Raw genomic sequence first — 15,011 nt, forward strand, 5'->3', positions numbered from 1 at the left:
TACCTTGATCCCCTCTTGCCTAATCTTCTTTTACAGAAGATGCATTTCTTTTGCTGTGCGCGCCTGTTGTGTCTTTTTCATTTGGGGCTGGGTGTTACTTGCTGCTTCCCTGGAAAGAGCAAGTCACCCCTGAGACTGCAGTGCAGGCAGCTGCAGGAATTTGTATCATCAAGGCAACTGTGGCAAGAGAAGTAGATGAGTGTGTGGCCCTCTCCTGGCTCTGGATGGGTTCAGGGTTAATTCAGCTTCCAATGCTGTGGTATCCATTCCATTGGTAGGGTGTGAGTCCAGAAATCCATTTTATCCACAGCACATTTCACAGCCAAATAATCCTGGGAGTTAGGAACCGGGACCTGTGGGCTCAGTTCTTAATGAACACCAGTTGTCGTTAACTGAGGGAGATGGGGAAAATTGGCTGGGATGCCTTCCCTTGAGACCTGGTGCTTATACTGTGTGACCTGTGGTATTATCAGCTAAGGATTTATCCTACTTTACATAATTTTCTTCCCCCCCTATTTCTGCTTCCCTTAAAATATGAAAATTAATGCAATTTTCCTTATTTATTTATTATTTGCCTTGATAATACTGGGCAATTTAGAATGTCAGAAAAAAAACCCTTAAATACTGAAGAATGCAGGTTGATGTTAAAATCTGTTCCTTGTAAAGAATTTGAACTTTCTTGCTGATGGCTTTCGTTCATTGATGCATCTTACTGGAATTTTTTTTTCTCCATAAAGATCACATTTACATATTAAAAATGGAAAATTATATTTTAAGGAAAGATTTGCTAACAAAATAAAAATGGTATCTTTGATATATGCCCTGAATTTCAGGATTGGAAATAATTTTCATTAAGCAAAGGGTCATGATAATGCTGTGTCTTTTCCACTCATTGAAGTATGCTATATATATGCAAGGAAGTGAGAGATAATTACTAGATATTATCTACTCTTGCTTGACAGAAAACTAATATTATGAGGTGAGGTCTCTATACTTAAACTAAAAATTTGCGGTAATATACTCAGGTACAAATGGGATGTTGTTCAGGGAAATTGGCTGGTTACTCCCAATTTTTCTTTGCTGCCCCTCTGAGTTTCCATAGGACACTCATCACAGTAGGACCTTTCAGTCTTCTCTATCGGGGTTGAAGTCTCACTACTGCAGCCTTTAAAATTTGTTTCCCTCCTGTAGGTGGGGCTGCCGTTCCACTGACAGCTGTGCTGCAGATGTGGGCAGATGTGCTGGAGAGGCAGCCTCTGCTCAACTGCAATGGCCAGCAAGTAACCACCTCCTCTATCAAACCAAGCAATGCAAAATGACCATAGCTTTAAAATATTTTGTTTTATTAAACGTTTCAAATAACATAAACATCATATTAACAATTTTACGGCTGAGGTTCACACAATTTATGGTTTGACCATTTTATCTGATTTGAGAGCTCAAAAGGTTACACCTTAACATTAGAAACTCTGTAATTAGATTTATAACAGGAAATTGTCTTGTAGCTAACAAGAGGATAGAAATAGCAGATAGAACTGTAGAAACTCTGGACAGTGGAAGAGTAAATATTTTACTATAAACTGGGGTCAGCCAAGATCATGTAAGGACAAGAAACCTTTTCTAAGTGGCTTCATACTCCTCTGAAAAAACAAAGCTAGCTTTTAAGCAATAGAGAAAAGTGGGATAGTACATCTTTAATTATTCCCCAAATATGCTTTATTTTCTGGATTTTAATTCTCTTTAAGTAAATCTGTACCACTTTCATACCAATATTTAGAATCATGTAATGGGGTGTTCACCACTTACCTTCTGGGGAATGTTATTTGCTCTCTGCTAGAATAAGGGGTCCAATTGTACTAAAGTTGTACTGAATGTTCATCCTTGCTTTCAGCGGTAGTCAATGCTGGAAGAACAACAGCATGCTTTCAACCATGAAGCTGTAGCTTATTTACAAACAAAAGGATGCCCCCTCCCTCTTTTCACAGTTGCTTATTCATGATAATGACTTGATTAACAGCTACAGGTTAGGTTCCTTTTACACTGGAAACGACGGTTAATCGCTTTGTGGTAAACTGAAGTGTAACAGGGCACTCCAAACAAGCACAGCCTCGCATTTCAGGATGAGCTCCACAGCTTTTACCATGTTGTCTGGTGCTGGAAAATGCAGCTGTACACACAGGCAGATGTACTCATGTTTCCTTAGAAAATGTAAAAGAACACATTTCTGCAGGAGCTGGGTAATGGGCCAACAACCTGTAATTTATCAGTGGGTCTGTTAGCTCTCCCTCCCTACTGTGGAAAAATTGTTTCTTAACATAGAGCAGAGGAGGGTGGAGGGGTAAGAAATTTAATTTTTTTAGTAACAGACATGCTGACAATAAACAGCTTTGGTTGTTGTTCAAAAGGCAGTTAAAACACAGATTATTTGTCGGGATTTGTTGTGGTTTGTTTGTTTGTTTTGTTATCACCATTTAATTAAAAAAAAGATACTTGTTAATTGCAAGCTTCGGCCTGTTGCTGATGGTGAAATGATATTCAGTTTTTTCTTTCAGATATCTTCCCCAAGGCTTGGGTTTCTTCAGAGCACAAACAAATCCACCGAGGAGCACAAAGTAAACCTTTGAACATCAGCCACTGTTTGAGGTGAAAACAAGTTCTTAGGCCCAGCTCCCCATGATGACAGTTACAACTGGCACTCAAGGGCCACTGCCACACATCAGCCCCTACACTGAGGCTTTCTGAAATACGTCTGTGCGTCAGACAATCAGCTGGAAACATCTCAGGCCACAAAAAAAATGGATTAAGGATTCAAGTTCCCCTTCATGTTACATGTGTGTTAAAACAAACTAACAGCTTGATCTGCTCCGGGAAAGGCCAGAGCTCTGGAGCCAGCTGCTGGCAATGCCGTGTGGGCTATGAAAGGTCTCCAGAAGAGCAGACACCCTCTGCAACAGCTCTGTTTTTCCAACCCAAACAACTCCTGCTGTTTTTCTGGGGCTGAGTAGCTTTTCTGCAGCTGTTTCCTTCAGCAAAATGCTGAAGAGCCTTAAAATGTCACACCACCACTCTTCTGAATGCAGCACCTTTTTGTCTGTTCAGAAAACCAGGTCTGGATATTCCCAGGGGAGCAAAAAATAAACTTCAGACTTGTGGAGACAATACAGCCAGTGCACACAACTGTGAATGCCTACAGGCATATTGGGAGGAATTCCTGGCATGAGTAGGGAAGGGGAAGGAAAGGTGGGGCACTTTACTCTCAGGAGAGCTGACTGATGTTGTAGCAGCTCTGCACCTTTGACTTTTCTGAGACCCAAGCTTTTGTCTACCATGTGCACAACCCAAGACTTATGATCCCCTTCAGTGTTGCTTCTCTTTGTCCATAAGGCAGGTCACTTAAAAAGACTTTCAGGATAAGTGTTGAAATTATCTCCTGATGTTTGAGTGGAAGTTTGTTTCAAAGTGATTGACAGTTATGGTTTGCTTTGTGTTATAGCCTTTCCTATGAGGACTGCAAGCTGCCTGATGACCAGATGATGTAACTGAGGGAATGCGCTCTTCCTGGAGGAATCTCTGCAGCAACCTGTCTCAGCCCCACTAAGGTAGCAAAGTACAGTGCCACAGTCTTCCCCAAAACATTGCTGTGGCAGCACTGGACAGGGAACGTTGGTCCCCAGCCCCCCAACACACAGCTCCAGGTTTCCCAGGTGGTGACACCTTGCACAGCATGCCCTGAAGCTGGAAAACACATGCCCAACAACCAATTTCACTACAGGAAGCACATTTCCAAGGCAAGAGCTTCAGAAATTTGCATCTTTGTAAACTGGGTGCTTGACCTATTTAAGCACAGATCAAAAGCAGTGTGTGACAAATGCAAAAGTGTGGCAGGCAATGTCAGAGCCCTGCCATCCTGGACACCACATTTCTGGTCAGGTCCTGCTGCAAGCACCCTTTGGCAATTGCCTGAAATCAGACCTCTGGGGCATAGGGGGAAAGATTGATTCCTTGAACCTCTAGAAAGATTTCTGAACCAGCTTGAAGTGCTCAGATATAAATGCACTGTCATAATTTGCTCCTACCTTCAGTACCAAAACCAAGTATAATTTCTGAGGAATTCCAGATTTGTAAATTCTCTGCTCTTCTCAGCTCACAAAAGAGCAACTGTGTTACTTTGTTGTGTTTTTTGTACAGCATTACTTTTTCAGACAGCTGGCATGACACAGGATTAGAGAAACTGGGTGCTGCAGTGAAGACCGATCATCTTAAAAGTGCTTATTCACTGTTATCTGAATAAATAATATTTCGGTGTAAGATTTGACTCTGAAATCTGACAATGCAGTAAATTTGTTGCTGTTGTTGCACCTGCTACTCTCTCTGCCCCCACAGGAATTTACAATTCACTGTAAGAAACAAGGATCTCCAACAGCCATGAGCATTGGGAAGGTCCTTGGCTTCCTTTCTAAACTGCAATTTAATTCTAAAACTCTGAAAAATCAAATTCTGAAAATTCTAAACTGCAGGACAAAGTGCATTACATTCACAGTTGCATGACTGTTCTTACAGAGAAGTCAAAGAATCACAGAGCTGCTTAGGTCAGAAAGGACCTTTAAGATCATTAAATCCAACATTTAACTATTCTCAAGAAAAACAAATTTCAGACTTTTTAATGCCTCCTGACAGGAACGGCAGCAGAACAGGCCAAATGATGTTTCCTTCATGTGTGTCTTTACACTTTCTTTGCCACTGGAAATGATCAACTGCAAAGTGATTTAGCTGTAATGAAAGCCCAGTATCAGACTAGTTTTGAGCTACAGGGAGAGAGATTTCCTGCAGGGGAAAAAAAGACCCATACTTCAAAAATAACGACAGGTTTCTGTATTCTTCTGATTTTTATAAAGTCTTCTCTTAATTCTCAGGGTTAATACAGCATTTTTCGAGACCTCCAAAATGTCCCAAGCAAATGTGATAAATACAAGACCATGAATTTTTTAATAGACTGAAACCTTAACCACAGGGAGAAAAGAAGACCTCTTTGTAAGAAAGCAGCTTGTGAATGAGCCGAGTTAACACAGGTGCATGAATTTTACGTGTGTCTTCAAGTATGGCTTGAAAGCATCAGTCCTCAGCAGCAATACAAGATCTGAAAACTGTTCTGTGTGTTCACTGGCCTCATGTGACTGATGTTTCCACCTCCTAAGTTTTGAAAAAGTGAGAAGATGTAATCTTGTTTTTTAAGTAAGGTACTATTTCACTGAATGAGAATGAACAAATAGCTTCTCTAGGAAGACCTCTTACAGGTTCATTTCCTCAGCAGTGGCATCCTTGTCTTCCAAGGTTGTGCTTTAAATTTGCCTCCTTTGAGGAAGAAGATGGGATTAAGATAGCCTAAGGAGTAGTACATGGGAGGACAATGACTTTGATTAATCCTTACTCTTGTATATCTGACTTTAGATGGGAGGGTCCCAGCTTGACCTGTTCCTAAAGCTTCAGTTATGGCTTTAAAAATTGGCCTGGTCCTATGGAAGAAAGACCATATATTAAAGCACTAGTTAAAATTAAAAAGGTAAGCATGTAACAGTGTAGAATAAGTGCCAGCTGCTGTTGGAGGGAGTGGATTTTTCTGCTACTTTCAGACCTCAATGCCCACAGTTGCTGATTAGAAGAGATGGAGGTCCTTTTGGAAGAGGCTGGCTGCTGATGGATGGCTTCAGTGCCTGAGGGTGCTGGATGCCCTGAAGTAGGACAGGAACTTGTAGCAGAGGCTCACCACAAAGTACCAGATGTTTCGAGCCATCTGCGACCTTGCGATGAAGATGCGCCAGATGATCACGAGGAGGGTGGTGTTGAATGCGTATCGGATGTTCCTCAGCCTGGGAAAGAGGCATCTTATCAAGAAACACACAAACTACAAGAAGCTCACCAGCCCCCTGCATTTCCTACAGGTAATTCAGGAATAAATCCTATTTACAAGTGGCCCTTGGGCTTTTTGCTATTCCTGTTTTAGTGGAGATGCTGTGCTAGAGTCCTTGGTCTTGCCAAGGACTGTGCTAAAGCTGGAGCACAGTGAATAGTTCATGGTGTAGGTGGAATAGCTGTACTGGAATTCACTCTTGTTCTTCTCTCATTTCAAACCAGAGCAAAGTCATATGGAAAGGTTTTTCTTTAGGACAGTCTGTCTCCAATACTTTCTACTTCAGTTTCATATATTTGTTATCTATCACTTTGCAGTAACTGGGGCAGCCTAGAGAAACTCACAGGAGTTGACAAGCAGGGTTCTCTTATTTGGGTGAAACCCCATCTTTAGAGTTGTGAAATTATACAATGATCATAAATGGTCTTCACTGTTGCAATACTGCAGCACTGGGATATTTTATTTTTTGGGGGGAGCGGGTTAATTTAAAGCATCAATTTCAGTGGTATTAATGAATTTTTCAGATTGTAATGATCCTGTCCTCTTTCTGTCAAGCAAAAGTTTCTGCAGTTCTCTAATTCTCATTTTCCCAGTGCTTGACCAAGGGAAAAAAAGACACCTAAAGACCTCAAAACTTGGTTCATTTTTCTAAGAGCCCTTTTAAGGTAAACTTTATCACTGCATCACAGTCCACAGTCTAAGGCAGTCAGCAGTCCATTCCTGAGGTCCCTGTAAATTTCCTAAAAATGATCCATGATTAATGAACTTGTTTAGGATTCCCGGCTATGGCCAACTATCCCCTTATTCCATGTTTGTAAATACTGACAAACCGCTGTGGTAAGAGATAAGTTATCTCAATTGTAACCAATAATAACAATAATGATAATAGTATTAATATTAATATTAATATTAATATTAATATTAATATTAATATTAATATTAATATTAATATTAATATTTTTGTTTTCTTTTTTTGCAATGTAGTTAGACTTATTTTCCCCAAAGTTAGCCAGGAGCTCTTCTCTTTGTCCCTGGATGTGACTTACTTGCGTAGATGTTGCTTTGCTGCTGGAATTCCAGCCATGTCCTCATTTAGCAAGTACTTCTTTGCACCTATGCAGTAGCTCTCAATGTACTCTGACCAGTGCAGCTGGCGAACATCAAAGTTGTATAACTGGGATTTAAAGACAAACAATGAAAGCTGAACACCAGAGTTCAAAGCAAGTTCACTTGAAGCATCAATTCTTCATTGATCTCTCTTCCTGACAAGGCCCTCTCTCTGAAATACTCAAAGCCACTGAGCCCCAAGCACTGACAGACTGTGTTTCACAGCTGCTGATTAATGTCCCACCCAGCTGGGAATCTGGGCAAAGCAAGCAGAAATGGAGTGCTAGTTGGCAAAAAATAAAGTCAGGTAGCAACTTGTATACACACACACACACACACACACACACACACACATACACACAGAATCATGGAAGAAAAATGGCATTCCACACAGGCAAACAGATTCAAATTAAAACCTCCATGCAGTTTTAACATGTCACTAAAATTATGTGTAAATAAATTAACTGGACATTGAGTCAACAGGTGCCTCTGCATCAGTGTCACTCTCAGCTGTGCTGCATTCTCTTTTGGCAGCTAGATCAACAGAAGTCCAAGAAATAGATCACTCTGGTGTTTGGCATAAACAAAATCTTGTTACAGCAAACTACCCCAGTTAATTTTGGGTGCTCATATTGGACAAATTGTTAGCAAATTCTCAGGCAGCTGTCTCTTAGAGCAAAGAAAGGCTTTGTAGAGAGGAAGAAGTTTTCATAGAATAGGCTGGGTTGTCAGTGACCTGAAAACATTCTCCTGTAATAAATGGAAAGCTCCTGAAATAAATAATTTCATATTAAAAACAATTCCAATCATCCAGATATTATTTAAATGCTCCACAATACACCAAAAATAATTGCTGCAGATGAAAGAATATGAGATTAGCAACCCATATTCAAGACATATTTACCTTTCTGTCTTCTGTGTTAAGGTGACTCATTAACATATTCATATTATCTGAAGACCAGTTCCAGGACTGGGTGGAGAAATATTGCAGGAGTGTCATAGACTTGTGCAGCCGATTGATAATCTTCATCATTCTGAAACAAAGGGGGAGCATCAGAGATGAGCAGGAAGTCTGACCTTATGTAGAAGCTGCTGATTTGTGTTTCCACCAATCCAGGTGAATAAACATGCCAATTCCTCCTGAGCACTGCCCTGCTACTTGCTAGGCTGAGAACTTGCCCAGCAAATCCCAACTGCTCCAGCTGAGCTCAAGCCTAGCGCTAGCCAGCTTTTATTGTTGGCTCCAACATGGGAGCCAACATCATTGCCACTGATGTCCACCTCACTGGTCTGACCTAAGCAAGGGTTGGAAGCTGTGTCTACCTCATGTTCCACCACTATGGAGGGAAGAGCCCATCTGAGCTGGTATGAAGCCTGCACCACAAGGTTGGTGTAGAGTGTTGCTGTTCTCAAGGTGGGTACTTTTCTTTCTGGAATTTTCTTCTACTCCCAAGCCTGAGTTGTGTACTGAAGCAAGGCTCTGATTTTTGGCATTAGCCCCAGTATTTGGTGACCACATCTGCAGTATGGACACTGAGATCAGAAGTCATTTGCTCAACTTCAGTTTTCAGACAGAACCAAAGAATCACAGAGTAGTTTGGGTTGGAAGGGACCTTGAAGATCATCTCAGTTCCAACCCCTGCCATGGGCAGGGGCACCTTCCACTACCCTAGGTTGCTCCAAGTCCCATCCAACCTGGCCTGGAACACTTCCAGTGATGGGGTAGCCACAGCTTCTCTGGGTAACCTGTGCCAGGGCCTCACCAGCCTCACAGGGAAGAATTTCCTCCTATATAACCTAAATGTACTTTTTTTTCAGTTTGAAACCATTCCTCCCTATCCTATGATTATGCTGCATGATAAGAGTCCTTCCTCTTCTTTCCCACCCGTCTGCTTAAAGTACTGAAAAACTGTTACCAGGTCTCCCACATGCCTTTTCTTCTCCAGCCTCAACAGTCCTGGCTCTCCCAACCTGTCCTCATTGGAGAGGTGCTCCAGCCCTCTGACCATCTTTATGGCTGTCCTCTGGACCCCCTCCAACAGCTCCACGTCTCTGCTGTCTTGCTTCAGAGGCATAACTGCTTAAGGACTTGGGAAATGTAGGTTTAAGTCCTCTGTTGTGTCTTGGCCTTATCTTACTAATTTTTTATACAAAAGTGGATGACAGTAATGCTGTCCTACCCTGCAGGATTATTTTAGTTGTCCCAGTGTTCATGAGTAAAAAAGGCCACTGGCAGTTGTTTTTAAAGTATGATGTACAGGGCTTGGTCAATTCTGAAAGGACACCATGTCCTCTCAGACTGGGTAAGGGCAAGAGAAAGCATTAAAAGGCTGATTTTTGTGGAAAAAAGAGCTGTTTTCATGCAAAATATTGAGCTGCCCAGGGGGTAACACAGCTGCTATGACAAATAAAAGGTGGCAGTCTGTAGGAGAATGGTGCTAGGCTGGCCTCTCCCTACGCGCATATGAATGCCGCCAGGATAAGCACTCAGTACAGCACAGCAAGACACAATGAGTCAGTTTAAAGCAGAACTGTGCAGCTCTCCCAAAGCAACTGGAAAAAGCACTATAAAACCTTAGACAGGCAGTCCTTTGAGAAGTGGCTTTCATTTTAGAAGCAAAGCAGACCATCACATTAAAGAAACCTTCATTCTGAATAATTGTGTGCACCTTGACTGAATACAGTTTAACTGAGCTGCTTTAAAATTATTTCAGAATAATCCTCTTGTGTAGGGCAAACACCATGGGGCCAAGCTTTGTGAATATTTTAATACATTTTAGGAACTTGGGAGGAAGAAAAACTTTAGATCGGAAAGATCTAAAGCTCCCCTCAAGCTAACTCCCTGAAATCTTTAAAGTGCTTAGGACTAATGGAGAGTGACAGAAAAAAACAAAGGGTAAGAGAACCAACTCTTTAATATGAGGGAAAAAAGCTTCCCTGTGAGGGTGGTGAGGCCCTGGCAAAGGTTGCCCTGAGAAGCTGTGGCCGCCCTATCCCTGGAAGTGCCCAAGACCAGGCTGGATGGGGCTCTGGGCCATCTGGGATAGTGGAAGGTGTCCCTGCACATGGCAGGGGTGGAACTGGATGATCTTAAAGCTTCCTTCCAACCCAAACAGTCTGTGATTCTATTATCTGAAGAGGTGTGTGCAAAAACTGCATTTCATGTCAACTGTCTGAGCTCAGTTGATGTGACCACATTCAAAACATTGACTAATAATTTGTATGAAGGAGAGGTCTTCTGCAAAACATCAACTGAGTAGAAATATGACAAAGGTTTCTTACAGGAAATCTCATTCTCCACTATGAAGGAACTGAGAGGAATAAATTGAGTATTAGCTCTCACTGTGGCCACAGTTCAGACATGCTTTTTTGTCTTCTAATAAACTGTTTACAGCAATTATTTCTTTATTTTCTCCCATACAGAGCCTTGCACGAGAAGATCCTCAGGTGAGACAGGATTGCCCCAAGGGACTACTAAGTCATAGATGCATCGGCAGCACTCACAGGAAACCACTTAGGGCAGTTTTGCTTGCTATCTGGAAATTTATGTGAAATGAGCTTACACCTAAAAAGGTTTCTTTTTTTTATTTCATGTGGTTTACTGTCCTTGGACCGTAAAGGTCTGATATTCAGGTATCTAGGAAGAGAAGAAACTATGAGCTGCTACTGTGCTTTCTTCCACATTGCAGCAATACCTGGATGAGCTGAAGTAGTGTATAAAAAGAAAAGGAGAACTATATTAAAAAAAAAAGACTTAGAAAACTCCCAACTTCATTGGGGAGCCATCTTTGCTGAGGCTGCAAATCTTAAAGTCCAGAAGATGATGCTGAGTTTTGTTTGACATTTAACTACAGCATTTTTTGCAGGCAGTGTCCACTGGTTAATTATGCCAATCAGTTTCATGAAAAGAAACGTCACTTGCAATGGCAGTGCCAAGATCTTACTGCTGCCCCTTTCAACAAAGATTGGAGATTCCAGCCTAATTTTCAATTTACCTCTATTTCTAGGGTAATTCTTTCCTTTGCGATAACTGGAAGTCTTTTTATGGACCAATCTGCCTCCAAAGCAGAATGTCAGGGATAAATCAGAGCAGCTGACATCAACACAGTGCTGTCATCCTGTTCTCACACTGCCCAACAAATCCTCCTCTGTGGTGTCAGGGTAGTAAAGGAGGACAATGTCTGGAGTAACGTTACTTACAAGAGGATTCCTTCCACATGGGACATAGATATTGCTGTTCCTCCAAGCCCTACCACTGCCAGGGCTCAAATACCACCCATAATGGTGAACTGCCCTCCTAAATACAATTAGAATTTAATCATACTCAGAAACAATTGTTTCCTAGATTTCAGACCAGTGCTGGAAACAGCTACTTAGGGATCTGATTTATGGGAAAAAAAATGTATTAGCTGGTATGTTCTAAACCTTGTCAGACTCAAGTCCATATGCCAGATAGGGGTGATCCCATTGGAAAGCTGAAATGGTAGAGATCTGGATACAGAGAAGACAAGACTACCAGCCCTTGTCTGCCTTGGGAACCTCTGAAGTCTGTAAAGCAAAGTTCAAAAGATGTGCTGTTCTCCAGGTGGTGGGAAGGGTGCGAACTCTAGGCTGTGTTTAACTACAGCTACGCATTTCCTCATTTTCCTCAAGAGAAGGGGACAGGAAGAGGCTCAAGGACTCCAGTTCTCATCACAGGTTCAAGCTCTGCTCTCCACTGGAGTGGCGGGTATGCAGGAGGCTGATGGCACCATTCCTTACCTGGGCTTTCTCCCTGTGAGTCTCATGTACAGGTCGTACAGGATGGCGGGTGCCTTGTGGCTGACAGTGATCCAGTACTGGTTAATCAAGTAGCTGGAGGTCATGTGAGCATTGGGTGTTCGGAAGGCCTGCTCCAGGGGGTTCCTTTTGAATGTGGACATGACATACTGCCCTGCAAGGGAACAGGCATTTTTCACTGGCAATCACTCACTTCCAGATGGGCTGGAAGCACAGTGTAGCACAGCCCAAGGTGCTGTGCTTCACACCTCCAGCCCACAGCTCTCTGAATTGTGTCACCAGAGCTTGGACCAGGTTGTCCCTTCTGCCATGAAAATTGACAATTCCATCTATTGCCTATTTGAAACCCAATCCTGCTCCACACTTACCACTGGTAGACAAAAACCTCCTTGTCAAAGCACCTAAGCATAAAGGAGGAAAAGCAGGCAGCTTTAAGAGCTTCAAGAAGCTGCATTTCTGCTTTCACCTGCAGCAGATGTAAAAGAAATTGGTAAGTGCTAAAATTTCATTAGATCACTGAAAACAAACTTTGATCTGCTACCCAAAAATAAAAATGACATTTCTAGTTTTCAGTCAGATTTTCCAGTGGGCTGATGTTTGAGTTCGTCTGTCGCTTATACAGGGTGACAGCTTTAAAAATACTTCATTATGTCCTTTCAAACCACATCTGACCCACAACATCAAATGTCTGTCTGTTTTCAAAACACCTCTGGATGCTCTAAGGCAGCAAACTGTCTTGCATTCTTAACCCAAAAACAAATGATAAGGTGGGAATCTTCCCTTCCCTCTGCATGTTAAGGCACAAAATATGTTGGGTCTGATTCTGAGCTCTGGCAATGGCACAGTGCCACAAACTGGTATCTCGATGTGCATATCTGGGACATTTGCATATTGCAGAGGCTTAACAGAACTGCAGTAACTGAGTGTAAGACTATCACCTTAGGGACTGATAAACAGATGGTGCTCCTACTCCTGAGCACCAGCAAGCTCCAGAAAGAAGAATATGTAGGCTTTCTTCACTTTCTAAAAAATTTATTTGAGAGTTAACGACGTCAATCTGTGCTCATATTATCGTTTAGTCTCTAAGCTTATGTTACAAATAGAAAATCAGATGAGAATTTGCAAGCCTCAAGAAACATCCAGATCATCCTCAGATAAGCAGATTCCGATCGTAACATTCAGACAGGACTCTCCAGTATCTGTGCTCAGCTCATTACTGCACTTTAAGTAGTGACTTTTGCTGTACTTCTACTAAGAACATCAAACTAGAAATTTGTCGCCTCTAGGAGCTACTGCAAAGACTTAGTGGGTAGGTGGTCCTTCCCTTCCAACCTCAACAAAAAAATGCAGCAGCGAATCCTACAACTCAAAGGCGGGTTCTGCAGGGGGAGAATTGGACACAGGTCTTACCCAGGTAGACTAACAAGAATAAACTGAATTTAATTTTTGCCACACTGAACATCATCTCCAGCCTGTTTTACGGTTTAGTTTTGAGGAGAAACTGCAAAATGTACTTCACAAAGTCAGACTAACCAGATTCACATTGCAGCAAAGCAGAATATGCTTCATCAGATAAAAATTTAGTTGTTTGACCACATCTTTGTATAAGTAGGCAAAGTACTGAGAAAGTAAGGAAAAAGAAAAACATTATGTGGAAAAGAAATAAATCAGTTAAGGCTCCTTTTAACACTAGGAGTTTTTATCTGTGTCTGAGGAACTTTAGAATGAACTGCCTTTCAATGGGTGTTTCCTCCCTCCCTCGCCCCCTCACTCCCTTGCAGCTCATCACTCAAAGTGTACTCAAAGCATCACCATCTCTGCCACTTCTGTTCCGAACCCTTGGTATCCTAAGCCTAATCCAGCCTCAATTTCTCTGTTTGATCTTTCTCCCCTTGGAAAATCCCTACTCCCTTGTGTACACCTGTCACTCCTACAGCAGGTCCTGGTGTCACCTGGCCTAACCAGATAGCCGAGACCCATACCTCTGCAAAACCCATGTTTGCTTTGCACTAAAATGCTCAGTCCCAGGCAAGGTGACTCCCACTCCCTTCCCTGGTTTCTCAGCAGCTGCCAGACACTCAGAACCCTCCATCCTGACGACCAGTCACACAACCTGACTCCTTACACAGAATTATGTGTATTTCCCAAAAAGAAATTGGTAGGAGTCTGAATAAGGATTCAGATTGGATGCCTGCAGTCATAACATTGTGATGGAGTAAATCTTTCCCAAACTCATTCCTTCAGCCATGCAACATCTTTGAAGGCAAAATTTTGCACTTTAATGCTCCATCCTAATTCTCTGCAGCATGCTGCTGTCTCACAGGAAAACTGTGGCTACAACATGGGGTAGAAAGAGCTTCATAGCGTCACCTAAGGAGAAAATTTTGCCTTCAGTTCCACCACACAGCTCAGCTGCTCATGGAAGGTGCCACTGCAGCACCCAGATGACTTCATGACTAATTCCACAGTTACAAGCAGAGGAATAGAATAAAATCAATGACAATGCACTAAATACTTGGCTGTTTTCATCAGCAAATTTACACTGAAAAAGGGTTAACAAAGGCAAACCTCAGAAAGTGGTGCTATGGTGGCTTTTGCTGAAGTAGCAGCCTGTGAAGAGCTTTGCATTCACTCCTGTAAATAAGCCACAAAAGATCTTGACTAAGCACAACATTTCATCTCTCACTGAAAGAGGGAAAAAAAAAAAAAAGCAACCAGGAACTGGATATGATGCCCTCAGGACTCAGCCAATTGCTGAAACCTCTTCCCTGCTAGGCCACGTGATCAAATAATGGTTAAGACATTTATTCTGTAAATGCAATTATGGTCTCATTCTCTGCTGACTTACTTTGCCATGTAAATAAAGCAAGGGGCAAAGCAAAACAAAGGATGAGAGATGGAATAGCCAGCCTCCTGTATTTAAAGCACAAAGATATAAATGCAGGGGTAACAGAAAGTAAACCAGGCCCAGTACATCTGTCCATGAATGTACTACCTGTACACAGTATTTCACAGTACACAGCTGAAACAAATTCTGCTGCTTGGCTTCAACATGAGTTTTTCTCTTCAAGGGTGTCAGGACGTGTCTCCCTTTCTTTCACCCCTGCCTTGGAAGTACATCCACTTGAAGAAAAGTCAGCCATGAAAATAATTTGATTTTTTTCCCCACAAAACTCATGATCAAAATACAAACTGTTCTTGAAGCCCACCAGTCATC

The 15,011-nt window shown here is 42.0% G+C and overlaps 1 protein-coding gene across 3 annotated transcripts in view; it reads right to left on the reverse strand.

Moving 5' to 3' along the window:
- Window positions 1-1,377: 1,377 nt before the first annotated feature.
- The window catches only part of LOC131557887 (fatty acyl-CoA reductase 1-like), a 125,026-nt gene continuing 111,392 nt past the window's right edge, over window positions 1,378-15,011 (reverse strand). For all 3 annotated transcript variants that reach the window (XM_058805364.1, XM_058805365.1, XM_058805366.1), the window contains exons 9-12: window positions 11,777-11,948; window positions 7,920-8,049; window positions 6,955-7,082; window positions 1,378-5,867 (exon numbers count right to left, since the gene is read on the reverse strand). In XM_058805364.1, coding sequence (XP_058661347.1) covers window positions 5,705-5,867; window positions 6,955-7,082; window positions 7,920-8,049; window positions 11,777-11,948 — 593 coding nt within the window. In that variant the 3' untranslated portion in view covers window positions 1,378-5,704. The remainder of the gene's footprint in view (window positions 5,868-6,954; window positions 7,083-7,919; window positions 8,050-11,776; window positions 11,949-15,011) is intronic.

This window comes from Ammospiza caudacuta, chromosome 5 (assembly GCF_027887145.1).
Source record: "Ammospiza caudacuta isolate bAmmCau1 chromosome 5, bAmmCau1.pri, whole genome shotgun sequence".
NCBI classification, from domain to species: domain Eukaryota; kingdom Metazoa; phylum Chordata; class Aves; order Passeriformes; family Passerellidae; genus Ammospiza; species Ammospiza caudacuta.